This window comes from Amblyomma maculatum, chromosome 6 (assembly GCF_055883805.1).
Source record: "Amblyomma maculatum isolate TAMU_Amacu chromosome 6, ASM5588380v1, whole genome shotgun sequence".
In the NCBI taxonomy this organism is placed as follows: domain Eukaryota; kingdom Metazoa; phylum Arthropoda; class Arachnida; order Ixodida; family Ixodidae; genus Amblyomma; species Amblyomma maculatum.
In genome coordinates this window covers 120973794-120998577 of record NC_139349.1, presented here as the reverse complement: position 1 = coordinate 120998577, position 24784 = coordinate 120973794, and the positions used below count along the sequence as shown (strand labels likewise).

Here is a 24784-nt window from a genome sequence, read left to right as displayed (position 1 = left end):
CGACGCAGCCTAATTGGGCAAACAAAAGCTGACCAGAAGGAAGAGAATACGCCAGTGCCGCACGAGTACACATGTGCGCTATACACGTCACTAAACTGCCAAAGAGACAAGCAGAGAAAAACTAGGAAAGCCTATCAACGCAAACCTAAACGAAGAAACACAAGAACGAAGGCGAGTAAAGGCACTAAATAAAAAAAAAAAACATATGGCTGTCTTTTAGCTCTGGCTACAGCTGGATGGCAGCGGAAGCTTCTCTTGTCTGTTATTCCCCTATCACCCCTATCAGTGTAAGGTGCTACATTATAGGGGACACTTAAGCTCAGTCTTTAAGAGTATGACGCGAGAGCTTAAGCTACCAGCCCACATATAAAGACACGCTTAAACCGAGGCGTATGGACGTGCTTGCGTGTCCTGCAGTAACGTGAATGCAAATGATTCTAGCCGGCTGATTCCGATGCCACTCGCCCATATGAAAGGAGCGACCCGAGTTGGCAGCTCCTGCCAGTGGCATGTGAATTCAGATGTCATATGACAGGCAGATTCTAATGTCAGCTTCCCACATGAAAGGAGAGGCCCTAGTTGGCGTTCTTTCAGGCACCCACACTGAGGCTGAAGGCCCGAGTCGGTGTCCGTAGGGAAGATTCCGCTTCGAAATCGCCACCGAAGCGCTGCAGGGGAAAAAAAAAAAAGAAAAAGAAAAAAAGAAAAATGAAAAAAGAAAAGAGAAAACGCTTCTCACAAGCGTACTGCGAAGATAAGTCGATACGTGCGATACGATAATACGGGCGATGTCGATCGCGACAGATCCGTCGCCCGCTGGGCGACGAACGGCAACAGCCGCACATGTGCTTCCCCCGACAGTCAGCGCCGGGAGAAGGGGGGCATCCCGCTGCTGGCGACAGAGGCCGGATGTCTGACGGCCACGTGGGAAGAGGCGACGACGAGGGTGCCACACATTTAGGCGAGGCCAAGGTCGAGAGAGGTCTGCCACTAAGTCCCCGACATTGTGCTACAGTGTTTGCCTCCTTGTAGGAGTAGCAAATGGAGTTAAGATTAGGCGCAACCGCAGAACGCCAACCACTGGTTCTTTAGACTAACACAGAGCGGAAGAAAACAATAAAAGGAATGATAAGAACGCCCCGGGAAACAGTCTGTCGGTGAAACGAGATTAGCAAATTTGTGCGCATGAGGCTAACGCAGGCCGGAACTTAGCGCACTGCACAGGGAAGTGGACGGTACTGGGAAAGGGCTGGTAACGGCGACGAGTGACATGCAATAAGTAGAACGCGTGCAATACTACATCGTTAATCGTGTTCTTTGTCACCGCCATGTTCCCTTCACCGCACACATATATACCAACCGCGTCCGTGTACGCGGAACTAATTGCCACCGCCTGTGCGGTATCGCAACACGTCCCTCCATGCTGTGTTTGGGCTTTCAATTTCTTCTTTCGTAATATTCAAATCGTGCTAAATATAACATACGCGATACTTCGCGTGACATATACGTCGCTCAAGAACCTCGAATGAAAGACGAGATACTGACCTCGAACGTGGAGGGGAAAAAAAAAAAAAAAAAAAAGAAGAAAAAAGAAAAGTGGGCCGCACATCACAGGCGATTTGTTCCTCCAAAGCGCGGTCGATACACGCGTCAGGATTCCGCACGACGCGTCAAAGAGCCCTCTGCACGCACACCGGAACCCTGGCAATTTTGGGCGGCCGACGCCACCGCCCCCAACTTTGTTTTTACCAGCGCACTCGTTTTCCAAGCCGTAGCTTCGCGCAGAGAGATCGACGACATTAAAAAAAAAAGAAAAAAAAACCTGAATAACGATGAGGGAAAAAAAAATGCCCAGCGAGGCGCCAACTGACAGAGAAAGCTCGGAATAATAAACCATTTCCTGACATAGAAGAAAATACGCCCATATCAGAACGATGGTAATAGCGGTGTAGAGGTTAACGCTCCACCAAATTCATTAAATAAACAGCGGCACAGACAAGCGAGCGCTCGTTTAATAACGAGGGCGCAAAAAAACTACCCAGCGAAAAGAACGGAGCAAGCTCTACCGAGGACCGCTCGACTACATAACGGTTACGGCACGCGGGAAGAGGTTGTTACCGCGCACGACTGCTCTACCGGAGGCACAGCTATAGCTATCAGCGCTAATGGCGGTGCACACGTAACCGCGCAGCGTAACAGCCTCTGCTATCCTGAAGCGCAAGCTGGGCCTCACAATGGAGGTGGCGCCACCGCGTCCCACGCGCGCTCTCCTTGGTCGTCGTCATTCTGGGCCAATCTGATTGCGATTACGAATGTCTATAACCACAACGATGCCGAAATATGGCTAACCAAACCTGGAACCTCGCTTAATTTGAACCGTGGGAGTCTGGCCCACCCCCAAAAAAAGTTGCGAGCTGCGTTCGAGAAATCGGATTTCAAGTCGTAATTATTATTTTTTTTTAATATACACAAAACTGATCTACGCGTTCCATTATGCCCTGAGGCAATAAACAACGTTAGTAAAAAAAAAAAAAAAAGTGTCAAAGTTAATTTCACGCCTGGCAAAGGTGAAAGGAAAAAATGAGAATACGTCTCACTCGTCTAAAATCGGACAGAACCCAAGAACGAAGCGTCCAGATGACCCACAACGGGCGACCTTCGACCAATGGAGCCGATCGGACGCCCCCGCAATCTGTCAGATTCTGCGACGTCACGCTAGCAGGTATCCGTGACGTCATCAGAATCGGTCCCTGCCACTGTCCCTCGTTTGAGGTGAGCGAGTTCGCGACGTATCCGACTGTATGTATACAAGCATGACTGCAAACGGCCCAAGTGGCTTCCACTATTTGGACAGCATCTGAATAACGTGTTCAGCAACTCCGCAAGAGGGCGCGAAACCACCCAGACAATTCCAGGTGCTTAAAGACGCAACCACGAAAAAAAAAAGAAAAAAATTCTTAAAGACGGGGTTTTACGCATGCTTGGTTGCCGCATCCAAGTCGACCTTGGAATGGGCTAACAGGTGCCCCTGTACGACACTTCAACGTACACATACTGCCGAGTACATTGTTAGTCGACTATGACGTGTGTAACAGCAACGAGTCCAGGCACAATCGGCGAACGACGCAAATCCGAGACAAAACAAGAAAGAAAGCAACGGCCACACAGTGGCGGCGAAAAACAACGCGCGACACAGTGAGGCGGCTGTGCCCAATTGTTACACAATATCTGTTCAATTTAGAAAGGCGCTTTCTCGGAGTTATGTATGTATCCAGCCCACTTCCCTCATTTCGACCCCCCAGGCGAGACCAGGAATATGAAGAGAAAAAAGGAAGTGTATTCACCCCCTTTGTGCTCGAGAATCGCGGCTACACCTTTTTGCACCAAAACAATGCGTCAAACAAAGCCACGGTTATTTTTTTTTTCTTTTCTCGACCCGCAAGTGTCGTTATTTTGACACGCGGGTCGTTTTTCCTTTCGTCGAGAGTGAACTTGCCTTGCAAAGTGCTGCAAGCAAGAAGTTGTCGCAGGACGCACTTTTTACTGACCGCACTTTTGAGTCTCGAATGCTCATTGAAACTTTTTTTTTTATTTTTTACCAGTAACTTCCCAAGGGTTAAGAATACGGCACTGATCGTGGAAACTTGATCACAATGCGACTAGCGGCAGTAGGCACTACGTATAATGCGGCGTACTACACCTCAAAGGCAAATTCGCACCTCATACGACACGACACGTACACCGGCCAACACACAATCAATCTAGGCATCGGACCGCGGTGTCTCATAAGCGCAAGTTGGGAAAAAACACCTCGAGGCCAACAACTGCGTTCGAGAAACCGGCCAAAATGAAGCAATTCTACCGGGCGCCAGTTATTCCGCAGTGTGCTATAGAGAACTCTACCAGCTGCTCCCTCGCAGCTACACACAAACAGGTAGAGCGCTCGACTTCCGTGCCTTGTGTCCAAGGATGTGGGATCGAATCCCGACCGCTTTTCTATGGAGGCTGTGAACAGCAAGGCGCCTGTGTGCTGTCAGTGCTGGTTTTAAAAAATTCCTGGGTGGTCGGAATTTCCGGAGTCCTCTACTAAGGCGTCTCTCATAGCCCGAGTCGCTTTGGGACGTTAAACCGCATAAACCAAACCAAACAGGTATACAAAAAGGAGCATGACTGGTGTGTTTGCACACTTCCCACAGCAAGTACTAAAAGGCTGCTGTTCTATGGCGAGAGTTTGCTGCACGGAACGGGAGAGGCGAGAGTTTGCTGCACGGAACGGGAGACAGTTTCCCGTGCCGCCAATGCTGACGTCACTGCAAGCCTCTGTCAGCGCTCTTCGTACGACAGGCGGCCAAGTGACGCAGGGTGCCGCAAAAAAAACAACCCTTCTCCCCGAAGGCTGCCAAAAGGACCATCGGACACGACGGCGCTTATTTAGCGCACCAGCGGTCATGCCAACCCTCTACGTTCCGGCGGGGGTCAAACAACAGCAAAACGCGCGGCGGCAAGAGATGAACTCGAGCGTCGCCAAAGCGACAGCTGTTGCGACGACCACCATCGCGGGGAAAAGGAGGAAGTCTCACCCACGACCGCAGTGCCGCCGACCGAAGTCAGGCCGGCGTTGTCGTTCGGCGGCCTGACATTCGGCGCGAGTCGCGCCGACTTCTCCGCTGCGTTGCCGCCGCCGCAGCAGCGCTCGCCTCTCATGGCCGCGCTAGGCCTTTTCCCGCCCAGCACCGCAGCATCGACGACCACGAGATCGGACGGCGAACAGCAACACGACGAGCAACGCTGCCACGGATTTCACACACAACGGCGACGTTCACTCCGGGATCGCGCACAACGCTCGTCGCTTCAAATCCCGGCAGCGCGCAGAGCACACTTCGGCCGACACATATTCCAGGCGCGCAACGGGTGGGCCACAAGTTCTCTCTATCGGGCTGCGTACTCGGCGGCACGATGCGTGTAGGCGCACTCCCTAGGTAAACACTGCAGCAACAGAACGGGCAGCTGCCCAGCAAGGCAACAAACTACGGACGCAATGCACGCTCGCCACTAAGCGCAAGAAGAGGGAGATTCCTCCCAGAGCATCCGCGCATCACACCACAGGCGCGCCGCCGGCACAGAATCCGCGCAAGTGCGCCTCCGCCAGCAGAGAGAAGGCGCAGGTGGAAAGAGTGGGATGGATGCCGCCGGCGAAAACGGGAACGCTCCGCTCGATGTGCGCCAACGTTTTTCGTTTGCGGTTCTTTCCCCTCCTTCGTAGGACGTTCTTTGGCTCACCATCCATCGCGGCAGCATCCTCTGCTCGTGTTTTGCTGGAAGCTGGGGTAGGGCAAGAGCGCTCCGCAGAGCGCCGCCGATCCCTCCCCAGCCTCCACCTCTCGACGGAGCAGGGTGACGTCAGCCCCGGCCGTTTCGGCGTTTTCCGACCGCTCGCTCGCTCTGACGTTGGAGACAGGCGCGCCTTCCAGATGGCGCCAGCGGCGTCTCGCGCGCGAACACGTGGTGTGTACGTGTACGTGCGTCACACACCTACCTACAATGCAATACCAGTTACTGTTGCCGTTAGGTTGCATTGATTCTGCGCTTGCCTTTCCAGCGCACTTGACGTTGTTATAACGTCGTCTCAAAATGCCGAGGTCAAAATGAAAATGCGGGGCTACTTACCCAAGTGAAGCAATCGCGCCTCGCTAAATCGCCACGGAAACTCGGACAATGAGGCAACGCATTTCAGCAGCTTCATACGAGTAAGCCGTGAAACAGGGCTTTGTTCGGTTCATCAACCGGCGAAGAACTGGCGAGAACAAATGACTTCCACCCGTCTTCATGCCGATTTGCCAGAAACAAGTCAATCGAAAGTATCTGGCTAACTAGAACGTGTAAAAAGAAAAGCACTATCAGGAATAGCAATGCGTGGCAGATGGGTTTATTATCGGAATGACCAGCCAACGCACTGATGCCCCAATTTTAGCAGATACCATCTGGTCAAGAGCTGCGAACATATCACAGGATCACGCAAAAGCAAACAAAATTACCACTTCTCTGAAAAGCAGCAAAGCAATAAGGCAAGTAAACAGAACTTGAAGGAACCAGGCAATCGACCCGTAGCGGCATGAGCTGGTGGTCATGTATACCACAGATGAGATATACATCCCCAATAATTAAAAAGACAATTCAATGCCACGAGAACTTTAGAAACGTGATGAATGGAACGTCAGTGTAATTGTTAAGAGACGTCAAGGACGACGGCACTCGTAAAGAGGGGGGGGGGGGGGGGGGGGGGGGGGGAGCGAGAAACCATTGTCGCTTTCAAAAGCGACAAGAGTGAGGGCAGCGGAGTCAATGAATAAGGCGATTCGGAAATGCTGACCTTCGTTTAGACTCAGGAGTCGGTCCGGCGATCTAGTAACGACAACGAGCAGTAATTAACGGTCCTCCAACCAACCGGCTGCAACCGTAATAAACGGCGCACCACACCCTAACCTCCCACGTCTCGCTGCAACCTTCGAATCTGTTGAGGGATTAACTGTTCCCACCCGGAGAACGGTTTTGTAATGAACCAGCACAGGCGCCGATCCCTCATCATCCGCTATGAGGGACCGACGAAAGAGCAAAAACTGTCTACGCGCACAAGCTGCTTCCCTTCCTTATGAGAACCCACAACCGTTCAATGCTGAGGGGTAATTCCTTGCAAGCAAAAACACCCCTTTACTTCGTTCGTCGACACAGGAAGAAGTGGGCAATAGGAGGAAGTGACGCCGACAGCAGGAAAGGGCCCAAGTCAACAATCTGCAGCGGACGCCGCACTCATGTGGTGCTTAGGCGAGCGTTTGCCCGCAGGAAGCGGCAGCCTCCGCGCTCTCCGGTCGCTCTGCGCACACGTCTGAGAAGGTCTGAAACAAATCTGTCACGCAGCGCAAGCAGCAAAAGCGGCTAATCGTAACGCAAGGCCGGTGTACCACGCGCTGCGCTGAATGCGGGAAGGCCGAGTCGAGGCCTTTACCTGCCGCGTACAGGGAGACAAAAGGAAGACGCGAGCGGTGTGTGCAATAAGAATCACGAGAAAAATGCTAGCCTTGCGCCGTGAAACTGCTCCAAAGTGAACTTCGGCGAATAGAATTCAGCAAAATTTTGGCGCACTGAGCTGTGTCGTTCTTTTTTGATTGCTTATTTGCGAGTGTTTCAGGACTCGCGTCAAAGCTACCGGGGCGGTCGACAGTGGATGCCAGACCTGAGATGTTAACCACCGCACGGAAGACACTCCCATGTGCCGAGCGTTTTTCTTGGGCGAACAACCGCGATTATTTTCCACGGCTGCGACGGAACCGACGGCGGCAGAGCAGGACGCTATAGTCGTCGCCGCAAGGAATACCAATAACCGTTAGACGTCGAAATAAGAGCACGCAGGGCGTGAGAACCGCAATCACTCGGCCCCAGCACGTGGGTATCCCCGCATTATCGCTTCACGCAGTGCGGACAGTCAGCGTGCCCCGACAAATCGTCAATCACGCACCGCAATCACCGACCGCCGCCACCACGAAGGCGCACAAAAGCGCGGAACCACTTGTATCTTGGCCGGCCAACACGAACACGGCCCCGCGTGTGTACCCTGGAGATGAGACGAGGAGGAGCGCCCGCACGAGGCAAGGCGGACGCGGGGTGTGGAACAGCAGCATGCATTTGCAAGGAACGAGACAGGCAGCAGAGAGCAGCCTTCAGAGTAACGACCAACTCCGCGCCACCGGGCTAACTGGGACAGGCGTGGGCCGACACACACTTCGAGTCAGGATGGAAGGCGTTTCTGTTTTCGTTCCGCGCGCCGCATCAGCGCGCCTCCATGCACACAACGGACAGATGGGGCCCTTGCCTCGGTTCAAAGTTGCGATGAGGGAGCGAGAAAACAGGAAGACCGGCAACGGGATTATGATATAAACGGCGCGTTGTCGCGCCGCCTTCGTTGTTTGGCGCAGCCGCTTCCGAGATTCTTTATTTATTCTGCACGGCCATCCATTTGGGCGCGTCACGGTCTCGATGCGAACATGTGCCCGTGCGTGGTGCCGGAGTCTAGGCGCACCAGGAAATGCGCCAATTAGGGCCATCCGTTTCGTAGCCTCTCTTTCGCAGGAGAAAACGTCGCCCTCTTGCAAGGTGCAGCTGTGTGCGTACAGGTGGAGCTCGAGCGGCGTCCTTCCTAAGGCTCCTCTCTCCGACTGTTCTTTCTCGCGCGCGCCGATACATCCTTCCATGAATATACATTGGAAGAGGCGAGCCCCAAATCTCACTCCGTCCCGCAATGAAATTTCGGCGGGGAAGACTTCGTTGCGCTGTTGCCATGGCCCGCGCAACGGAGCGCTTGCCCCTGTCTTGGATCCACAAACATGCATAGCAGCGAGCACTGGCCAACCGCTGCAGCAAAGTTTACTACGAAACAAAGACAAATAAAGCAGTCGCCGCTATACAAACAAGCCTGCAAGAAGTGAAGTTATCGGCCCAGGAGGTTCCAAAGAAGATGGTCCCCTTCCGGAAGAGAGATTCTGGTGCAGTAACGCGAACGCCGAAACTCGCTAGACTTCACCTTCCTGTCCCAGTGAGTATTCAAGGCACGTGTGAAGGCGGATGAGTTACCATAGCAGGCGCTCAATCGCATTTTTTTTTTTCCGACCTGCTTCCAGCACATTTAGGCAACACGACCGCGGTCGAATGCAGTACATGACCATTAGGTATTAGCAACACCATTACACTAACCATGATATTCCGTGTCCTGTCTTTACCGTTCGAGCTGGCATCCAAGCAGCGAGGCCAGAATCAAACTGAAACACTTGGACCAGTGCAGTGAATTTATAAACGCCGTTCGGTGCACACACAGATACAGCGGCAACCTTGTGGACCCGGAAGTATTTCGAACATGAAGTAATTTGGGCAATGATACCTGGCCAGAAGGAAGTTGTCTGGCGCTTGGCACTTTATTTAGTTACGAAAACTGATTTTTTTTTTTTTCTTGTATTGAACTGTGTCGCAGTGCTCGGGCTAGCTCGAACTTGGGCTCCGTTTGGCAGCGTGCCGTCTTCGCCTCGAGGAAGGACTGCAGCTTGGAAGTCAGGTAAACGAAAAGAAGAATATTTCATGGCCAACCAACTAAAACTTATTTTGCACGAAGAAAAGCACTGAGGAGCCAGGAGTCAAACTCTCGGATGAAAATCTAGATGCACCGTTTGCCCAGGAAATCCTTTTTTGGCAAGCCTCTCAAAAGCAAGGCCTCTTCCTGCAGACGATAGCCATTCAAGGCCATTGCCCATCACTCACGAGCGGCAGCCAATCAGATCCACGCCATGCACGGGTTGGCACAGTAAAGTTCCAGTAGGCGCTCGTTCCCTGCCACGAGGCGAGCAACTCCGCAAGAACGGTGACGCAGGCGGATTTCATCTCCCGGTCCCTTTCTTCTCCTCAAAGCACCCCTATTAAGACAGATGAGGGGCTTAAACCGACGGCGTAACTGGGCGTCCCCTCCGGCAAGGTGTTGGTGAAGCGCCGGAAAATCCCGCACAGAACCTTTCTGCACATGACACGGCGCCGTTTCCAACGCTATTTGGCTGAATAGCACGTATTGTTGGGCGAGTCAGTGCATTGCAGACACGTTCTAGCGCATATGAACAAGGACGAGAGAGATGTAGATAGCGCTCGTGTTGTCTACATATCTCTCGTCCTTGTCCATATGCGCTAGAACGTGTCTGCTATTTGGCTGGACAGACGGCGCTCTGTCAGCTTAGAACAAACCAAATGAATCTGTCCTCAATGCACAGGCACGGGCGAAAACGATCTGCTTCATCAAAAAATCCGAAGAAAGCCCGACGTGCGCTTTGCTAGTTCCATGTAGGAAGGAGATGTCAGCTCGAAATGAAACAAGGCCAGACAGGCCGCAATGGTTATCCTGCGCCGCCCCCAAGACAAGTCAATGAGTAATCACTCCCTTATCACAAAATCTGCTCCACCTTGAAGGTTCCCCCTAAATATTCCACCTAGCAGCGAGAAACCGACAATCTGGCCGTTCTCGGAGGACTGGGCCTTCTTGACGGCTTGTGGTCGACGCCGGACCACGCGCGAAGAGCACGGTTGCGCTGCTTGGTACGCGTGTCCGATTTTCGTGAATGCACGTTAAATGGGATGACTAACGCTGGTCGTACAAACGCCCCCAGTTGGAGTGCAGAGGGCGACCGACGCGTGGTAGCTCATACGCTTGAATGAAGCCCCTCGCGAAGGGTGCAGAGTTACTAAAAGCGGAGGCTACCACGCGGCAACAGGAAGAAGAGCGCGGTCAACTCGGAGCAATGCAATGCGAGCCGGATGCCCAAATTTAGACGCCGCCTACGCGGTTAGGCGGCTCACACGGGCCTCGTTTTATTTTCGGGTGACGGAAATATGGGGGGAGAGCGGAGGTGTATAAGGAGCTCCGGCCCGGGGCAGGGTGTGTGCGCGCGTGCCCCCCCCCCCCCCCCTCCCCTTGGTGCTCTTGTCGCGACTTGGCCCATTCGGGGACAGCTTCCTCCGGGTCGTTTCGATTTCGCTGGACGCAGAATGACGCTGGTTTTACGGGCTGTAGGGGTGACGATTCTGTCGCCGGCATGATAGAGTGTGACGTTAGTGACCCGGCACCCTGGGCGCCCGGCTAAATTCGGGACACCTCCGTCGCATTGTGCGCCATCCATTTCCGGGTGTGAACATACCAACGTTACAGAACAGCCTTTCGACGCTGTCCTGCTTGCGGTGTGATGGAGTCGGCATACGCCCTTCATCTTCCATCACTCCCTAAACACCTCTATGCACTGTTGGGCGCTGAACCCATTACGGGGGTCACCTCGTGGGTAGGTGCGCCATTTATCGCAAGCTCTTTTCTTACTTTTTTTTTAAGCTCCCAGAAGCTGTTTATCATGAGCCATTGTGCAGAGAGAATAACCGAACGAGCCTCACCATTTCTATGCGTATACGTTTGAAGCTTCGAAACTGTCTGATCGCTTCAGGCCCCAGTACAAGCTCGCAAGCTAGTTAAACAGTAACGGCTGCACCCAGCCGACGCAGTACGCGACACGCTGGGACATGTTGCCGGGCGTTCAACGAATCGCCCTGAGCGGCCGGGTGCAGCGTCACATTTGAACCACTCCGGGGCCCCTGACCGGCAAATATTGAAAGCAGGTTCCGGCGGGGCGATACAGTGGGCACAAAACGAAATGAGGAAACACGTGCGAAGAGGAGAGCGTGCGTGCGCACAAGCCACGTACATCGCGCGGTGGGGTGCCTGCGATGCAAGGCACGTAGACGAGATGCCAGAATGGACCCCCCCCCTCATCATTTTTTCGTTCGCTACAGGGATTTTTCAGTTTGTATGATTTGCACGTGTTTTAGCCTTCTACACTTTTCTGAGAGTTGCAGGGCGCCAGGGAGAGGGGAAGGGGGGGGGGGAGGGGTCGTATTGGCGCTCGTTTGCTGGCAACGAAGGTCACGGCGACCGCTAGCACCTCGCTGCACGTCGCGCATACGTGCTCGCAGCTATGTTTGCGAGGCTCGATCGGACAACGCAGAAAAGCCTTGCATCAAACGTTCATTTTTTTCCCCCGTTTTTCCCCTACAAGGGGAATATTTCCCCCGTAATATCGCACTCACTACCATCGCCTCGTGCGTCATGGCTGATACCGATAGATCTTGGTAGCCAGAAAATCAAACAAACGCTCCGAAGCCAGCGCGACACTAGGAGAGACTGCGGCTGTCGGACCAGCAGTGACAGGATATATATTAGGCGGGCCCCTATATCATATCGGTGGTGGGCGCGGGCGTCGTCAAAATGTAACCAGCCTTTGATGGGGGGAATCATGGTCCGAAGTTAGGGACACGCTGCGCCCCTGGTAAGGCTAATTTAGGCTGGTTTGGTCAACGGCGCGATAGGTCAAGAAGAAAAGGAAGCAGCACAAAGCGCACAGCAGCATTTTTTTTTTAATTTTCGTTTATTACACAAAATCAGTATACAAAACTAAAACTTTTGGGACACAACAGAACTTTGTTTAAGGGCCCCAACAAACATAAACTTATTATTATTTCGACAGCATAACATGCTATTTAACGAATTACACGAGATCAGTAAGAATTAACTACAATGGTGACATCAAATAAACACAAATGTTCAAGCACTACAAACAGCATTGGCGAACACAACCAAATACAAACTAGGGCGAGTTGGGAATATTCACCTGACGTCGCCCGCCTCGCCTGCTGGGAGCCGCGTCGTGGCGTATAGAGGGCGACACGGTTTTGGACGTTGTCATAGCCAACGTTATTAGAACTAAGATCTTAGTTCTATTAGCGTTGGTCATAGCAACCGATGGTTATTTGTCTCGCCAATGCGCTCTCGTGTATGCGTACTTTGCAGGTTGCTTTTAAAAAACCTAGTCAGTTTCCTTTTCTTTTTTTTTTTTTTTTTCACCAACGTTTCTAATTTACATTTTTCAAAGCTACGCGGACGGCTAGTCTTAGCGACCATGACTGAGTACTTGAACAGCGACTTCGTTGATGACGGCGGTTAAGGCGTCGCCCGTAGTTCGCACTGCCTGCATCTGTAGTGATGTTAGTATTCAGTTCAGTAGTGTAGAGGCGCTTCGGATGGGAAACTGCCAAGAAAGCGGCTCACACTGTAAGGTATAGAGAAGCGGCAGGGGACCAGCGGAAGGCACTGTACAACTGAGAAATTTGTTGCAGGACCGCGAGGGGCACCACCGACGGACACTTTCCCTCGCGCTCTCACGCCGCAGACTGATCTCAATGCACTGTATACAAGGCCTGGACGAACCAAGAGCACTGACGGATTATAAATTCAAGCAATTCAGAGGGAGGTTCTACGACGAAAAGGTATCGCTCCCGACCGCGATACTATGCGACACAAGTGCGTGTCGTATACGACACGCACAACCAGAGGGGGTGCTCCGTTCGTGACAGCTTTCGCGAAGCGGCTGAACCAAACACACCCGCGGGGGCACTTGTGTCGTCGGGCGGCAGACATCCGTCGGCAAGCGATCAGCGCCCCCGTTTCGTAACCGGCAGGGACCACTACGGGAGCAGGGGACGCTTAGCGCGAACAGCCACCGCACGACTAGCGATCCGTCTCCGCAGGAAGGACGCATCAAGACGCGCCAGTCGCGCGGAGGCCTTGCACGCTACGGCACGGGGCGCGGCAGTCAGCCGCACACGCCGGGCAAAGAAGACGCCCGTCTAAACGCACACGGCGACTCTGCAGAGACAACTAGAAGGGCGTGCCTCTTTTTGCGGCGTACATGTCTCTCCGGGAGCCCTGGCACGACGCGAGGACGCATTTACAAATCGCAAAGCAGCGAGGGACAGCACGGCGAACCGTCTAGCTTTCCTTTATAGCTCTATGCACGAGGAGAAGCGGCCACGGCTGACGGGGCTCGTTTAGACCTACCAGGACACGCTCCAGCCGAGAGCACGAAAAAAAGAAAGGAGCAGTATTTCTGCAAGCTTTAATTCCCGGCACTGCTTTTCCTTTTTTTTTTTTTGTCTCGCTTTGTTTTGTTGGCGCCGACTTTTCCTTTTCGTCGGAGAGCGGGGCATTGCGACCAGATAACAGAGACTCTGCCAGCGCAGTTTCGATACGCATACGCAGGAAAAAAAAAAAAAAAGCTGCACAGACGCAGAACGACAGTATCCGCACCACTCCGATGGATGAACCACTTAGCGTTTCCGTCGAATCACCTCAACCCAACGCCTCATACGAACGCGCGTGGCAAAATCGAAACAAACGAACCACGCAAACGCGAGGGCGGTTTTCGTGTCACCAGAAGGAATCTGCATTCCAATCACCGTCAAAAGCTGCGGGCTCGTGGATTGTTTAATCAGCTAGGTTACAGCTGCCTCTCTTTCTTTACGCGGTGCGCCAACCCTCAACAATCCCGGCCTTCACGCCGCCGTTATTATGCAGGTGAAGTCTCCTGCCTAATCCGCTCCACCGGGGGGCGAAAATTAACCCGCGTCGCCCGGGGCACTACGGCGAAGACCTGATTTGCCCGCGCGCACAATGCGAGGCACGCGTGCCACGCAAAATAGGCTGCGCTTCGGCCAACCTCCCATTCCCAGCAACCGACGACAGCAAACGAGGCCGGCAGGACCTCTGCGGCCGCCGTTCAGCTGGTCGCGCATTAATCCCCAGGGCGCCTAATTCGGGCCTCGGTCGTTTAGTCTGTGGCGCAACGCGCGGCAGCAACATCGCGATCGTGCGACCCGCGCAACATACCCGGATGATGGCACCGAACAAAGCCGCATCAGGGCCGCCCCACAAATGCACGGCCGTCGTTCGCGAACAATCGGCACGGATGCGCCTCCGCTGGCACCGATACGAAGTCGCGCACATCAAGCAGCGCAAGGTCGCCCGATGTCGGTCCGCTGTTCACGACTGGCGTACCAAGGGCGCCGTGCAAAAGCTTCCCAATTTTTCGCTGACCCGGACTATAATTCAATGCATTGATTTCCTGGCCAGAGTGTTTACAGAATTGCAGAAAAGCAAGGCAATGTCCGCATAACTACTGCCTTTTATTCAAAACCACAAAGTAACTTGACCGAACCCGCCCTAACGCAAACGGAACGTAACTCAATACGGGAAATGCGACGGACTCCCATGATTTCACGTCTTGTCGTGAGCCCCTAATACGAAGGACTAGCAGGCATTGGACGAGTTTCAAGCATTTTGTAAAAAAAAAAAAAAAAAAAATAAAAAAAATTGCTGTGCTGGGTTGTGTTGTTTTTTTTTTGTTTTTTTTTTTTTGGCACATAAGCAACTAAGGCCATCATGCGCCAAACACGAGGTTGCTGAGCTTCTTTATGAGTGAAAATGAAAAGTGTTTAGAAAATTACAGCTTATTTAGAATCCCTAACTCTTTAAGAAAACTAAAAACAGGTGAAATTTCAACAAGTGGGTAGTCTCCTAATATTAAACAGGGGTGGAATGGGATGCGTTCACTATAGTAAAATATTTTTTTCTTAACTTTCAAGTTCCGTGCACGAGATCAAAATGTGGTTCACGGTATGCTCCCCTCCACATTTTTTCGCATAATGGTTTTTGCTCTTTTCTCACTAAGAAATTGTGTGTCAAGTGTGTATGTCCAATTCGAAGACGGCACAAAATCACCTCACTGAAGCGTTCCTTCTGTGTACATGATTTCCATTCTCCTACTATGAGTTTTACTGGGTGTAGCTTATTTTGCTCTTCATTATTCCATTTTTTTCTGCCATTTATCTATCGGGCTTCTTTGTACTAAAAAAAGTCCAAACGGCGCAATGTAATAAACCGCCCGTGAATGACTGGCACCTTGCGTGCAGTAGCGACAAAAGAGCAGAAAAATCATTGCGCCAGCGAGTTTGCAAGACGCTTATGAGTAGCCGCAAAAAAAAAAAAAAAAAAAAAAAAGACACACAAATAACGATGGGTAATGTGCAGACACGAGAATTCAGTGGCATCATCTGCCACAGGGTCGGGTTCAATGACCGAGACGAAAAAAAAAAAAATGGGACAGAAAGGCCATCAGCTTTCCCTGTCTCCAAGGGCGCGGTTCGCATTTTCTCTCCCCCCTAACCTGACGCAAGGCGGAGGTTTCTTTTCTCTACCCTCCTACAGCATTATGAAAACCTGAATGTTACAGCCAGGTAAGCCATGCTGACGAAAGGACACCACTGCAACGATCACTGCAGGCGAGGAATTCCAAGGTTGATTGATAAGGTATTAGTTAGCACTGCGTTCACTCCATACAGCTTTGAGCGAAAGGACCGGAAAGCGTACAAAATGCTCTAACGTATAAAGCGATCCTAAGCCCTGTTTAGATTTTCCGAGGAATGCTGAGAGGTATTTAGAAATAAAAAATAATAAAATAGGGAACATTTCAGCTCAACGGGAATGAGGCTACAGAGTTAATGGATCCCGTCAGCGGGTATACTATTGCGCATACTCGTTTCGCACTCTGCTAGTGGCTTAATCCGCAATCCCCTAATTATTGCCTCTGTTATCCAACACACACTAATTACTGTGCAGCGGTAAGCTACCGCATTATGGGAGTTTGTCGTTAGGGTTTAACGTCCCAAAGCTACTCAGGCTATGAGAGACGCCGTAGCGAACGGCTCCGGAAATTTCGACCACCTGGGGCTCTGTACCGTGCACTGACATCGCGCATCACACTTTTCGCCTCCATAGAAAGGTGGACGCCGAGGCCGGGATTCGACCCCGCGTCCTTGGGCACAGTAGTCGAGCACTGTGCACCACCACGGCGGGGCAACGTTGCGGGAAAAACCGAATGTGTCGGTTTTATCAAGTCGCTCAGCCCTGCCTGCGTCTGACTCGGGTCCCAGTTCCACCTCAACGTCCATAAATTTTCTTTTCATTGGAAATCATCTATTTCCCATTGACATATTGGCTTCGTGACAATATGCAGACACGTTCAAATGATGGTAGAATCGTGCTGCTACCTTCTGACCTCAAATTTACGGGATTTTTTTTTTTAAATGACTTTTGAATTCCGCCGCTCCACGTGTCCAATAAAGCCAATAAAGGTTTTCTCTACACGTTGCCTGGTCTGTCGCGTTACACCTTCCGTCTGACTTGCACTCCTCAGGGAGCAGTGAAACTTATTCCGAACCAATGCGGCGGAGCAAGTGAAATATGCTACCCGTGGCTGTCGGTCAACGGTACCCTCTGAAGACGCACTTTATTCTAGCCAGCACGGCATGCATGGGAAATACTAAGGCGCCTAAATATGACTATGCTAACAATTTTCGGTGCGTTTTGTTGTGCGTCAGTTGAATGGCTCGAAATACGTCTGAGTAGATGGATAAACGGACATGCAATGCACAGGCAAGGAAAACATTTCACAGGAAAGCAAGCGTATACCAGAAGGCGGCGGAACAGCCAGTGGGCGAACGGGGCTTGAAAGTCTGTGGAGAGAAGTCGACAGAAGCTATATATAGATGCGACAGGACAGCGATAAGAACATTTCACTCAGCAGTAGACGTGTTCACTGAAGCTGATGATGACCGTCACTTGCAATTCACACACCATCTGCAAACAAGTTATAACTAAATTTTCACCTCTCGCGTTCCGGTTTTAACAGCCAAATGGCGGATTAGACGTCAACGCCCAGTTCAGGTAATGTGACGCAAAGAAAGATTTTTGTTACAATAGATGATTTCCTGTTTTGAATATCGCTATTAACTACAAATAACTGGCCTGAAAATGAAGCGCCTGCTGTAATATACTTAAAAAGGGATAAACGTCGAACGTGACTTGCGGTCATCTTCGACTCCGTAACCCCCATTCGACCAATGAAATCGAAACATAAAACGAAACTGCAATTACAAATGGCTGATGCAGCCGAATTCCACGTTACCGTTTGCGCTTACTAATCAAGTAAAACCAATTGCTGGACTAGTTGTCACGTTTTAGAGAAAAGGAAAGGTTCCACAGCGCTAACAAAGACGAATGCACAAATAGACACGGACAGGACAGGAGCTAACTCCAACTGGTTGCACTTCTTCGAAGAGACAAATAATGAAAATGTTAAAATGAAAAAAAAAAAGAAAAAAAAAAAGAAAGAAAAGACGAACTAAACGCCCACAAACGCCTCCAACCGCCAGCGAGGCCGCGGATATCATGTTAGGCCATTCCTATCTAATCAAATTAGGACGACCTTCGGCACTAGAAAGTGATACCGAGGTGTCACTGATGTCGTCTGATCCTAGCCGATGTCTGACACACTGATGTTTGCCACACCGTTGGAAAATAGCCAAAAATGGGCGTTATAGTGTTCGAAAACCGCCAATATATATCTCTGGCCGGTGTGCATCTGCGGCCGCTTGGAAACTTGACACCGCCAGTGCGGCGCGTGGAGTTGTTTTCGCACAACACAGGAACGTCAGCATGCAAGTCACCGCGATGGCACACAAGTCACCTCCCGCGACCACGTCCAAGGGAGTCTGGCATCGGTCGGGTTTTGAAAAAGAAGACAGCAGGACGGGGTCCCCCTCTGTCAAAGGTCGCTCGTGTGGCAAGGGGCCAAAAGAGGCGGCGAGAGGAGCGCGAGTCACATGAGCCCGGAGCAAGGCCGCTTGGGCAACTACGGCGTCGTGTGCCGAATATTACCACCGCCATCAGCCGAGACCCCTACGCAGACAAAGTCTTGATGAATTCATTATTCCTCGCTTCTACGAGCTCAGAACTTGGGTTCAAATTACATCCAAGTAAAAATGGTTTGGTTTAGTTTACGGGCTTAAACGTCTCGAGGCGACTGGGCTCAGGATAAATCGACCACTGGGGTTCTTCAACGTGCACTGAGAAAGCATAGGCGCCCTGCTTTCCGCCCCCATCGAAAAGCGGCCGTCATGGCCGGGATTCGAACCCGCATCCTGGGTCTCAGCAGTCAAGCGCCCCACTAACCACCGCGCCATCGCGGCGGGGAGGGCAAACGCAAGATTAAGCACAATGCGTATACACTCGGTCGTTTTATGGTCGCGTTAACGCCTATCCGTGGCAGCACGCCCCGGAGATTGAATTCCGGTTCAAATTCCAACTACTTCCGCCTTTAGCCACTGCCATGGTTCAAGTGCGAAGTTCAATAGCTCCCACCAGGAATTAAAAAAAAAAAAAAAAAGACGGTTATCGAGTGCCCAAACTAAGTTTACATCAACTCGACGGAAGTTGAGTCAGGTACCAATTCAGAGGGAAATCGTACAAGCACAAAGGAAGATAGCAGATATTTATTTAGTCGCGCGTTTTCTTCTCAAAAGCCATCTCATTCAGATAAATAAAATTCGAGGACACTTTGGCGACTAAAGTGATGAAAGGCGAGAGCCTGAGTGCTGTATTTTGCTACGCAATTTTACGGGGTGCGCGGATTTAATTAGCATTTATTTAGTTATTTACGCGACGGTCACTGAATAATAATTATTATTTAATTAATCATTTTTAGGCATTATTCAATTGAATACTTATTAATTAGTCATTAATTAGTAAGTGGTTGCTGATAGCCACATGGCAGTTTAATCTGACATTAGTAGTTAAATAATTACGCAATTGTCCCTAATTGGTAATAATTAACTGATTTGTAATCAGTTAGTGATTACTTATTTAGTCATTTTAATCACTAATTAGGAATTAATTAGCAATCAGTGCTAAGTGATTATTTAATCCTTAATTAGTAATAAATCATTGGCACATGGCCATATAAGGCACGCACGCATACTGTGGTGGTGCTCTGTGATTGGTCGAGACCTCCATGACGTCATCTCGTCTCGACCAAACAGAACCGCTGCAAAAGCATGACACTTTTGTTGACAACGATGAGGCTATAAAGGCTTTCGCCTTAATAAGGTCGACCTTCATCCTGTCGAGTTCATGTCCGATAGACAAGACTACTGGTGCCCATGGCCGATGCCGCGAAAAAGGAATCGGGAGCGGCCAGCATCCGTGGCATCATTGCAGCAGCGAAAGTTTGCAAAACACGAGGACAGCAACTCTAGGACGACGGCACGCGAGGAAGGTAAGGTGGAAGCAGTCCGAAAGAGACGCCTTGGGCGCTGCGCGGTCGACGCCGCGCGCGCGGGTGGCGGCGAGACGGCCTTGAGTCGTCGTCGGGACACGATTCGGTACGACTCGAAAGGAAAACGAAAAAAAGAAAAAAATGTCCTCCGACGAAGAGCCCGAACAACTCCAGAATGGGCAATCCGGCGTGCTGTGCTCATTACCGATTACGTGCCCGTCGGCCCAAGGGATCGACCATCAATACGACGTCACGGTCACCCGCCGTCTGAACACTGCGCCGTGTTGCGTTGGTACTGCTCCGGTAGCGGACCAACGGGTAGCGAAAAGCCGAGTCAGACGTCGGGCTGCATGCACTTCAATATTGGGCGGTGGTCACCCAAGCAGAGACTGGCCGAGAGTTAGAGAGAACTTAAATGAAGGTTTATTTACATGGTGAATCTGAGAAGGTACGCACTGGAGAGCACTCGTGCTCTCGTTTTTAACAACTTTTTTGTCCCCAAGTACCTAGTTGGGGAATTTTCTATTTTGTCAAAGTCCAATCACATTTGAGTTCCTGATCTGCTGGCATTCGGGAACCGCCCACTAGAACGTCCTCCCAGCGCACTCTTTCCACTTTAGCGGCACGATGGCGACTCCGCCGGGGGAAGTCAGGCATGGGGGTCCCAAGGAGGCTTGCTGGCTGTCCAAGGTCGGAACCGCGCGCCACCCACGCGGACCCCTCGCGCGGGAGCACTCCGCGGGAAAGGAATGCGGTGACCGTTCTTCTCCACGGGGGGGAGATGACCCGCTCTCTCTCCTCGGTGCTAACACGCAGGCGCCGCGGCTCTCTGTTTCCAAACACAGGCGCGCCCGCTCTTCGGCGAATTCGTTAGCGCCTCTGCGCACAGTCCTCCGGACACAAACTGGGGCAACTGCTGCCGTCGCTGCCGATATGCGACACCGCGTTGCTGCGTCCTGGGTGGTTCTGGTCCACGAACTCCGAGGTGGTCGCGTGCAGTCTTCTTAGAAAAACGGACGCCCATCTCGACACGTGCACCGTCTCGTTACTCGGGAAGTTCGAAACGTAACAGCTTCTCCGGCGGCGGTTGAAGATCCCGATGCACAAAGGTCAGCAACCATTGTCCAGAGGGATACACGATGTCGTTCTGGTTCGGTTCACTGTTGCTGATGTTCTGCTGCCTCCAACGGACTCTGCAGCTCCTCGTTGCTTCTTGTCAAGACTATGGAGGGCTTCTTGATCTCTGCAGACCAGCTCATTCACAGGAAAGACAGCATCAGTTTGAACAACACGAAAATCACAGCCGCAAAGACGGCAAGCGCCAGGACTCTCTCCACGAGATCCACCAGGCTCTCATACCAATATTACTTTAATCCTTTTACTACTACTTCAGCACTTGATACAACCAGAACATTATTCATTCACACAAACACAATGTTCAAGATTAAAAGAAAAATGGTAATTATGCAAACGTATGCAGGAAAAAAAAACATACCCAAGCCAGACTCATCGATGCTATCAATAACACTAAAAACATCGACTTAAGCCATCGGCATTGCCATTTAGTTTACCCTTTTTGTAGCGAACATCAAAAGAGTATTGCTGCAACGCGAGGCTCCAGCGAAGCAGTCGGCCGTTTTTGGGGGACATAGTCTGCAACCACGTGAGAGGACAATGGTCTGTTTCAATGATGAACCTCGAGCCGGCGAGGTAGCACGCAAGTTTCTGCACTGCCCACACAAGACATGCGCACTCCTTTTCCGAAGCACTATACGCTTCCTCCCGTAGAGTTAGCTTACGGCTAGCATACAGCACCGGATGCTCTTCACCCGCGTCACCTCTCTGGCATAATACCACGCCCAGGCCACGGTCACTTGCATCACACTGCACAATAAATGGCTTCGAGTAGTCAGGTGCCTGCAGCACAGGTTTACTCGTTAGTGCTTGTTTCAAGGCAAAGAAAGCTTTTTCTTTCTTTTCATCCCATTGAAGGACCTGCGGTTCCGTTTTCCTCAAAGCGTCAGTAAGAGGACTGGCAAGCTCTGAATAACGGGGAATGTAGTGCTGGTAGTAACCCGCTACTCCCAAAAACGAGCGCACATCCGTTTTAGTACGCGGCTGCGGGAAATCGCGGATAGCAGCTACTTTCACATCTGATGGTCGGCGGTGGCCTCGTCCAACTGTGTGACCCAGGTAGGTTACTTCGGCTCGCCCAAGTTGGCATTTCGCAGCTTTCACTGTTAAACCCGCGTCGCGGAAACGGCTAAGAACCGCTCGTAGGTGCGTGACATGCTCGGGCCATGACCGAGAAAACACCGCCACGTCATCCAAATATGGTAAGGCGAAATCCTCCAGCCCCCGCAAAACCCTATCCATGAGGGCTGAGAAGCAGTAAGGGGCATTCTTTAAGCCGAAGCTTAATACCTTAGGGCGGAATGTTCCCACGGGCGAAATGAACGCCGCATATCTACTTGCCTGCTCAGTCAGGGGCACCTGCCAATAGCCTCGAACGAGGTCGAATGTAGATATATACTCTGCACTGCTAACTTTCTCAATCCGTTCCTCGATATTGGGTATTGGGTAGGTCTGGTCTTTGGTTATGAGGTTGAGCCTCCTGTAATCAATGCAGGGACGCGGTTCCTTTCCAGGGGCTTCTACCAAAATGAGAGGTGACGTATAGTCGCTCTCGCAAGCCTCAATGACGTCGAGCTCTAACATTCGCCTAATTTCAGCCTCCATAAGTTCTCGCTGCCTGGGGGACACCCGGTAAGCTTTCGAACGGACAGGCTGAGAGGAATTAAGCTCGATGTCGTGAACTATCGCAGTTGTCCGGCCCGGCTTCTCCGAAAACCGATCTTTGTATTCGTGCAATAGCGTTGCTAGATCTCTGCTTTGATCAGCATCGACTTCAGCGGCCTCGACCATGGCCTTAATGGCTTGGTCAGTGTTTTCACTGCAGTCCTCATTTTCCCCTGCGCCTAGATCCGGGAAATCCAGTGATGTTTCCTCGGGGAGGTTCAACGCCATGTTAACTATCATTTCCCTTTCCCTGTACGGTTTCAGCAGATTACTGTGATATATCTGCTGTACCTTTCGCATTCCGGGCAGGCTAATTAGATAGTTCGTGTCGGACAACCTCTGAATAACTTCCGCTGGACCCTCCCATTGAACTTCCAATTTATTTTTCTGGGAAGGTCGCAACACCATTACCGCGTCTCCCGCTTTAAAACAGCGTGATCTCGCTGTTCGGTCATTGTAGTGTTTGGCCCTCGTCTGTGCTTTATTCATTTCGCATCCCGCGAGCTCCTGTCCCTTGTGCAACCGTTCAAGCAGCGCGAGCACGTATTCGACCACCGTAGGGTCCTCTCCCCGGCCTTCCCACGATTCCCTAAGAAGGCGGAGAGGCGATCGAAGGGAGCGGCCATAGACCAGTTCGGCTGGTGTGAATCCCGTGGCCTCGTGAGGTACGGTTCTCAGCGCAAACATTGTTGCGGGCAAACAGGCATCCCAGTCGGCTTTGCGATCAAAGCACAATGCCCTCAGTACGCGCTTCATTACCGAGTGCATCTTTTCTACCGGGTTGGACTGCGGGTGGTACACTGAACTATGAATTAACTTAATTCCACATCTCTCCAGAAAAGTTGTAGTCAGTGCGCTGGTAAAAACAGTCCCCTGATCTGACTGTATTTCAGCGGGAAATCCAACCCGTGCGAAAATGGACATGAGCGCGTTCACAATTTCCACTGAGCTTAACTCTTTCAGGGCCACTGCCTCGGGAAACTTGGTGGCAGGACAGATTACTGTCAAAATGTGACTGTAACCAGTCTTAGTCTTTGGAAGGGGACCAACAGTGTCGATCACGAGTCGTCGAAATGGCTCCGTGATCACAGGCACAAGCTTCATTGGGGCTCTCGCCTTATCTCCCGGCTTGCCCACCCGTTGACATGTGTCGCAGGTCTTTACAAAATCTTCCACCTCCCGAAAACATCCCGGCCACCAATATTCCTGCAGCAAACGATTCTTTGTTTTCTTGAGCCCTAAATGACCCGACCACGAGCTCCCGTGAACCAAGTGCAAAAGATCACCACGGTAGCGTTTTGGTACGACCAATTGGTCGAACTGCACTCCTCTGCGATCAAGATACTTTCGATAAAGCACCCCGGACCTTTCTAGAAATATCACGTTTTTCTTCGCGATACCATCACTCTTCATGTGCTTAAGATTCCGCAATGTGGAATCGGCTCTTTGCTCGGCTATCAGGGACGATCGGTCCACCCCGAGCAATCTTTGCAAGCTGTCAGATGCCGGTGTTATGAGAAGCTCACCGCAGGCCTCTTTAAGCTCAATACAATCCTCGCTACTTTCTCGCGTGTCTCGGATGTTCACTTCCTCGCTAATCGGCGCGTGGACTGCCTCTGTCGTGTCTAACGGCTCACTCTCTGTCGCGTCAACGTCACCTGACGCTTCCAGTGTGACGGATTTAGCAGCCAGCTTTCGTGCTTTCGAGCGAGTCAACGCGTGAACAGCCCCTTCTCCGAACACTAGTCCCTTCTGCTGCAAGAGTTGGTCAGATCTGTTCGAAAAAAGATAGGGGTACTGTTTCGACAGACTGGCCGACACAGCAGCCTCCGTATGAAGTACGCCAAATGGACCTTGAATGCTGATGTTAGCGATTGGAAGGCACACGCTACCGGCTTCCACCGCTTGTTTAATCCATGCGCACTCTCCAGTGAAATTTTCTGGCTCTACATACGAGGGATGAACTATATCCATTGTAGCTGCCGAATCTCGAAGCACGCGACACGGCTTTCCGTTCACAACGAGATCTCGGATGTATGGCTCTAGAAGCCGCATATTTTCATCGTTGCTGTCCACTGACGAGCAAACAATCTTTGGGCTTTTGCAGACCGCCGCTACATGTCCGGGCTTTTGGCAATTATAGCAATACCAATGGCCGTCTCTTTTCAAAAGCATTCTTTTGGCGGTCTTCTGCTTCGGGCGCTTCTCTTACAATCGCCTTTTTTTCTGCGACATCTGCGCCTCGTGCTTGCTGTTTCTCTTTTAAAGGTTGCCCTCTCCATCCAGCTGCTTTCCTATTCTGGTGTTCTTTCCTAGGGCTTTCCTTTCTGTCCAGCGCACGGCGCGACACAAACTCTTCTGCCAGTTCTGCTGCCTTCGAAACAGTCGCAACTTCCGGCCTGTCTTGCACC

The 24784-nt window shown here is 51.4% G+C and overlaps 1 protein-coding gene across 4 annotated transcripts in view; it reads right to left on the bottom strand.

Annotated features, from left to right (window-relative positions):
* The window catches only part of LOC146186671 (uncharacterized), a 123339-nt gene that overhangs the window by 84660 nt on the left and 13895 nt on the right, over positions 1–24784 (bottom strand). Inside the window, exon 1 of one of the 4 annotated variants that reach the window (XM_084607367.1) lies at positions 5281–5302. The exons of 2 other annotated variants lie outside the window; for them this stretch is intronic. In XM_084607367.1, the coding sequence (XP_084463493.1) occupies positions 5281–5287 (7 nt within the window). In that variant the 5' untranslated portion in view covers positions 5288–5302. Of the gene's footprint in view, positions 1–4580; positions 5252–5280; positions 5303–24784 lie in introns of those variants that run through there. One more of the 4 variants, XM_084607366.1, reaches the window with a different exon arrangement.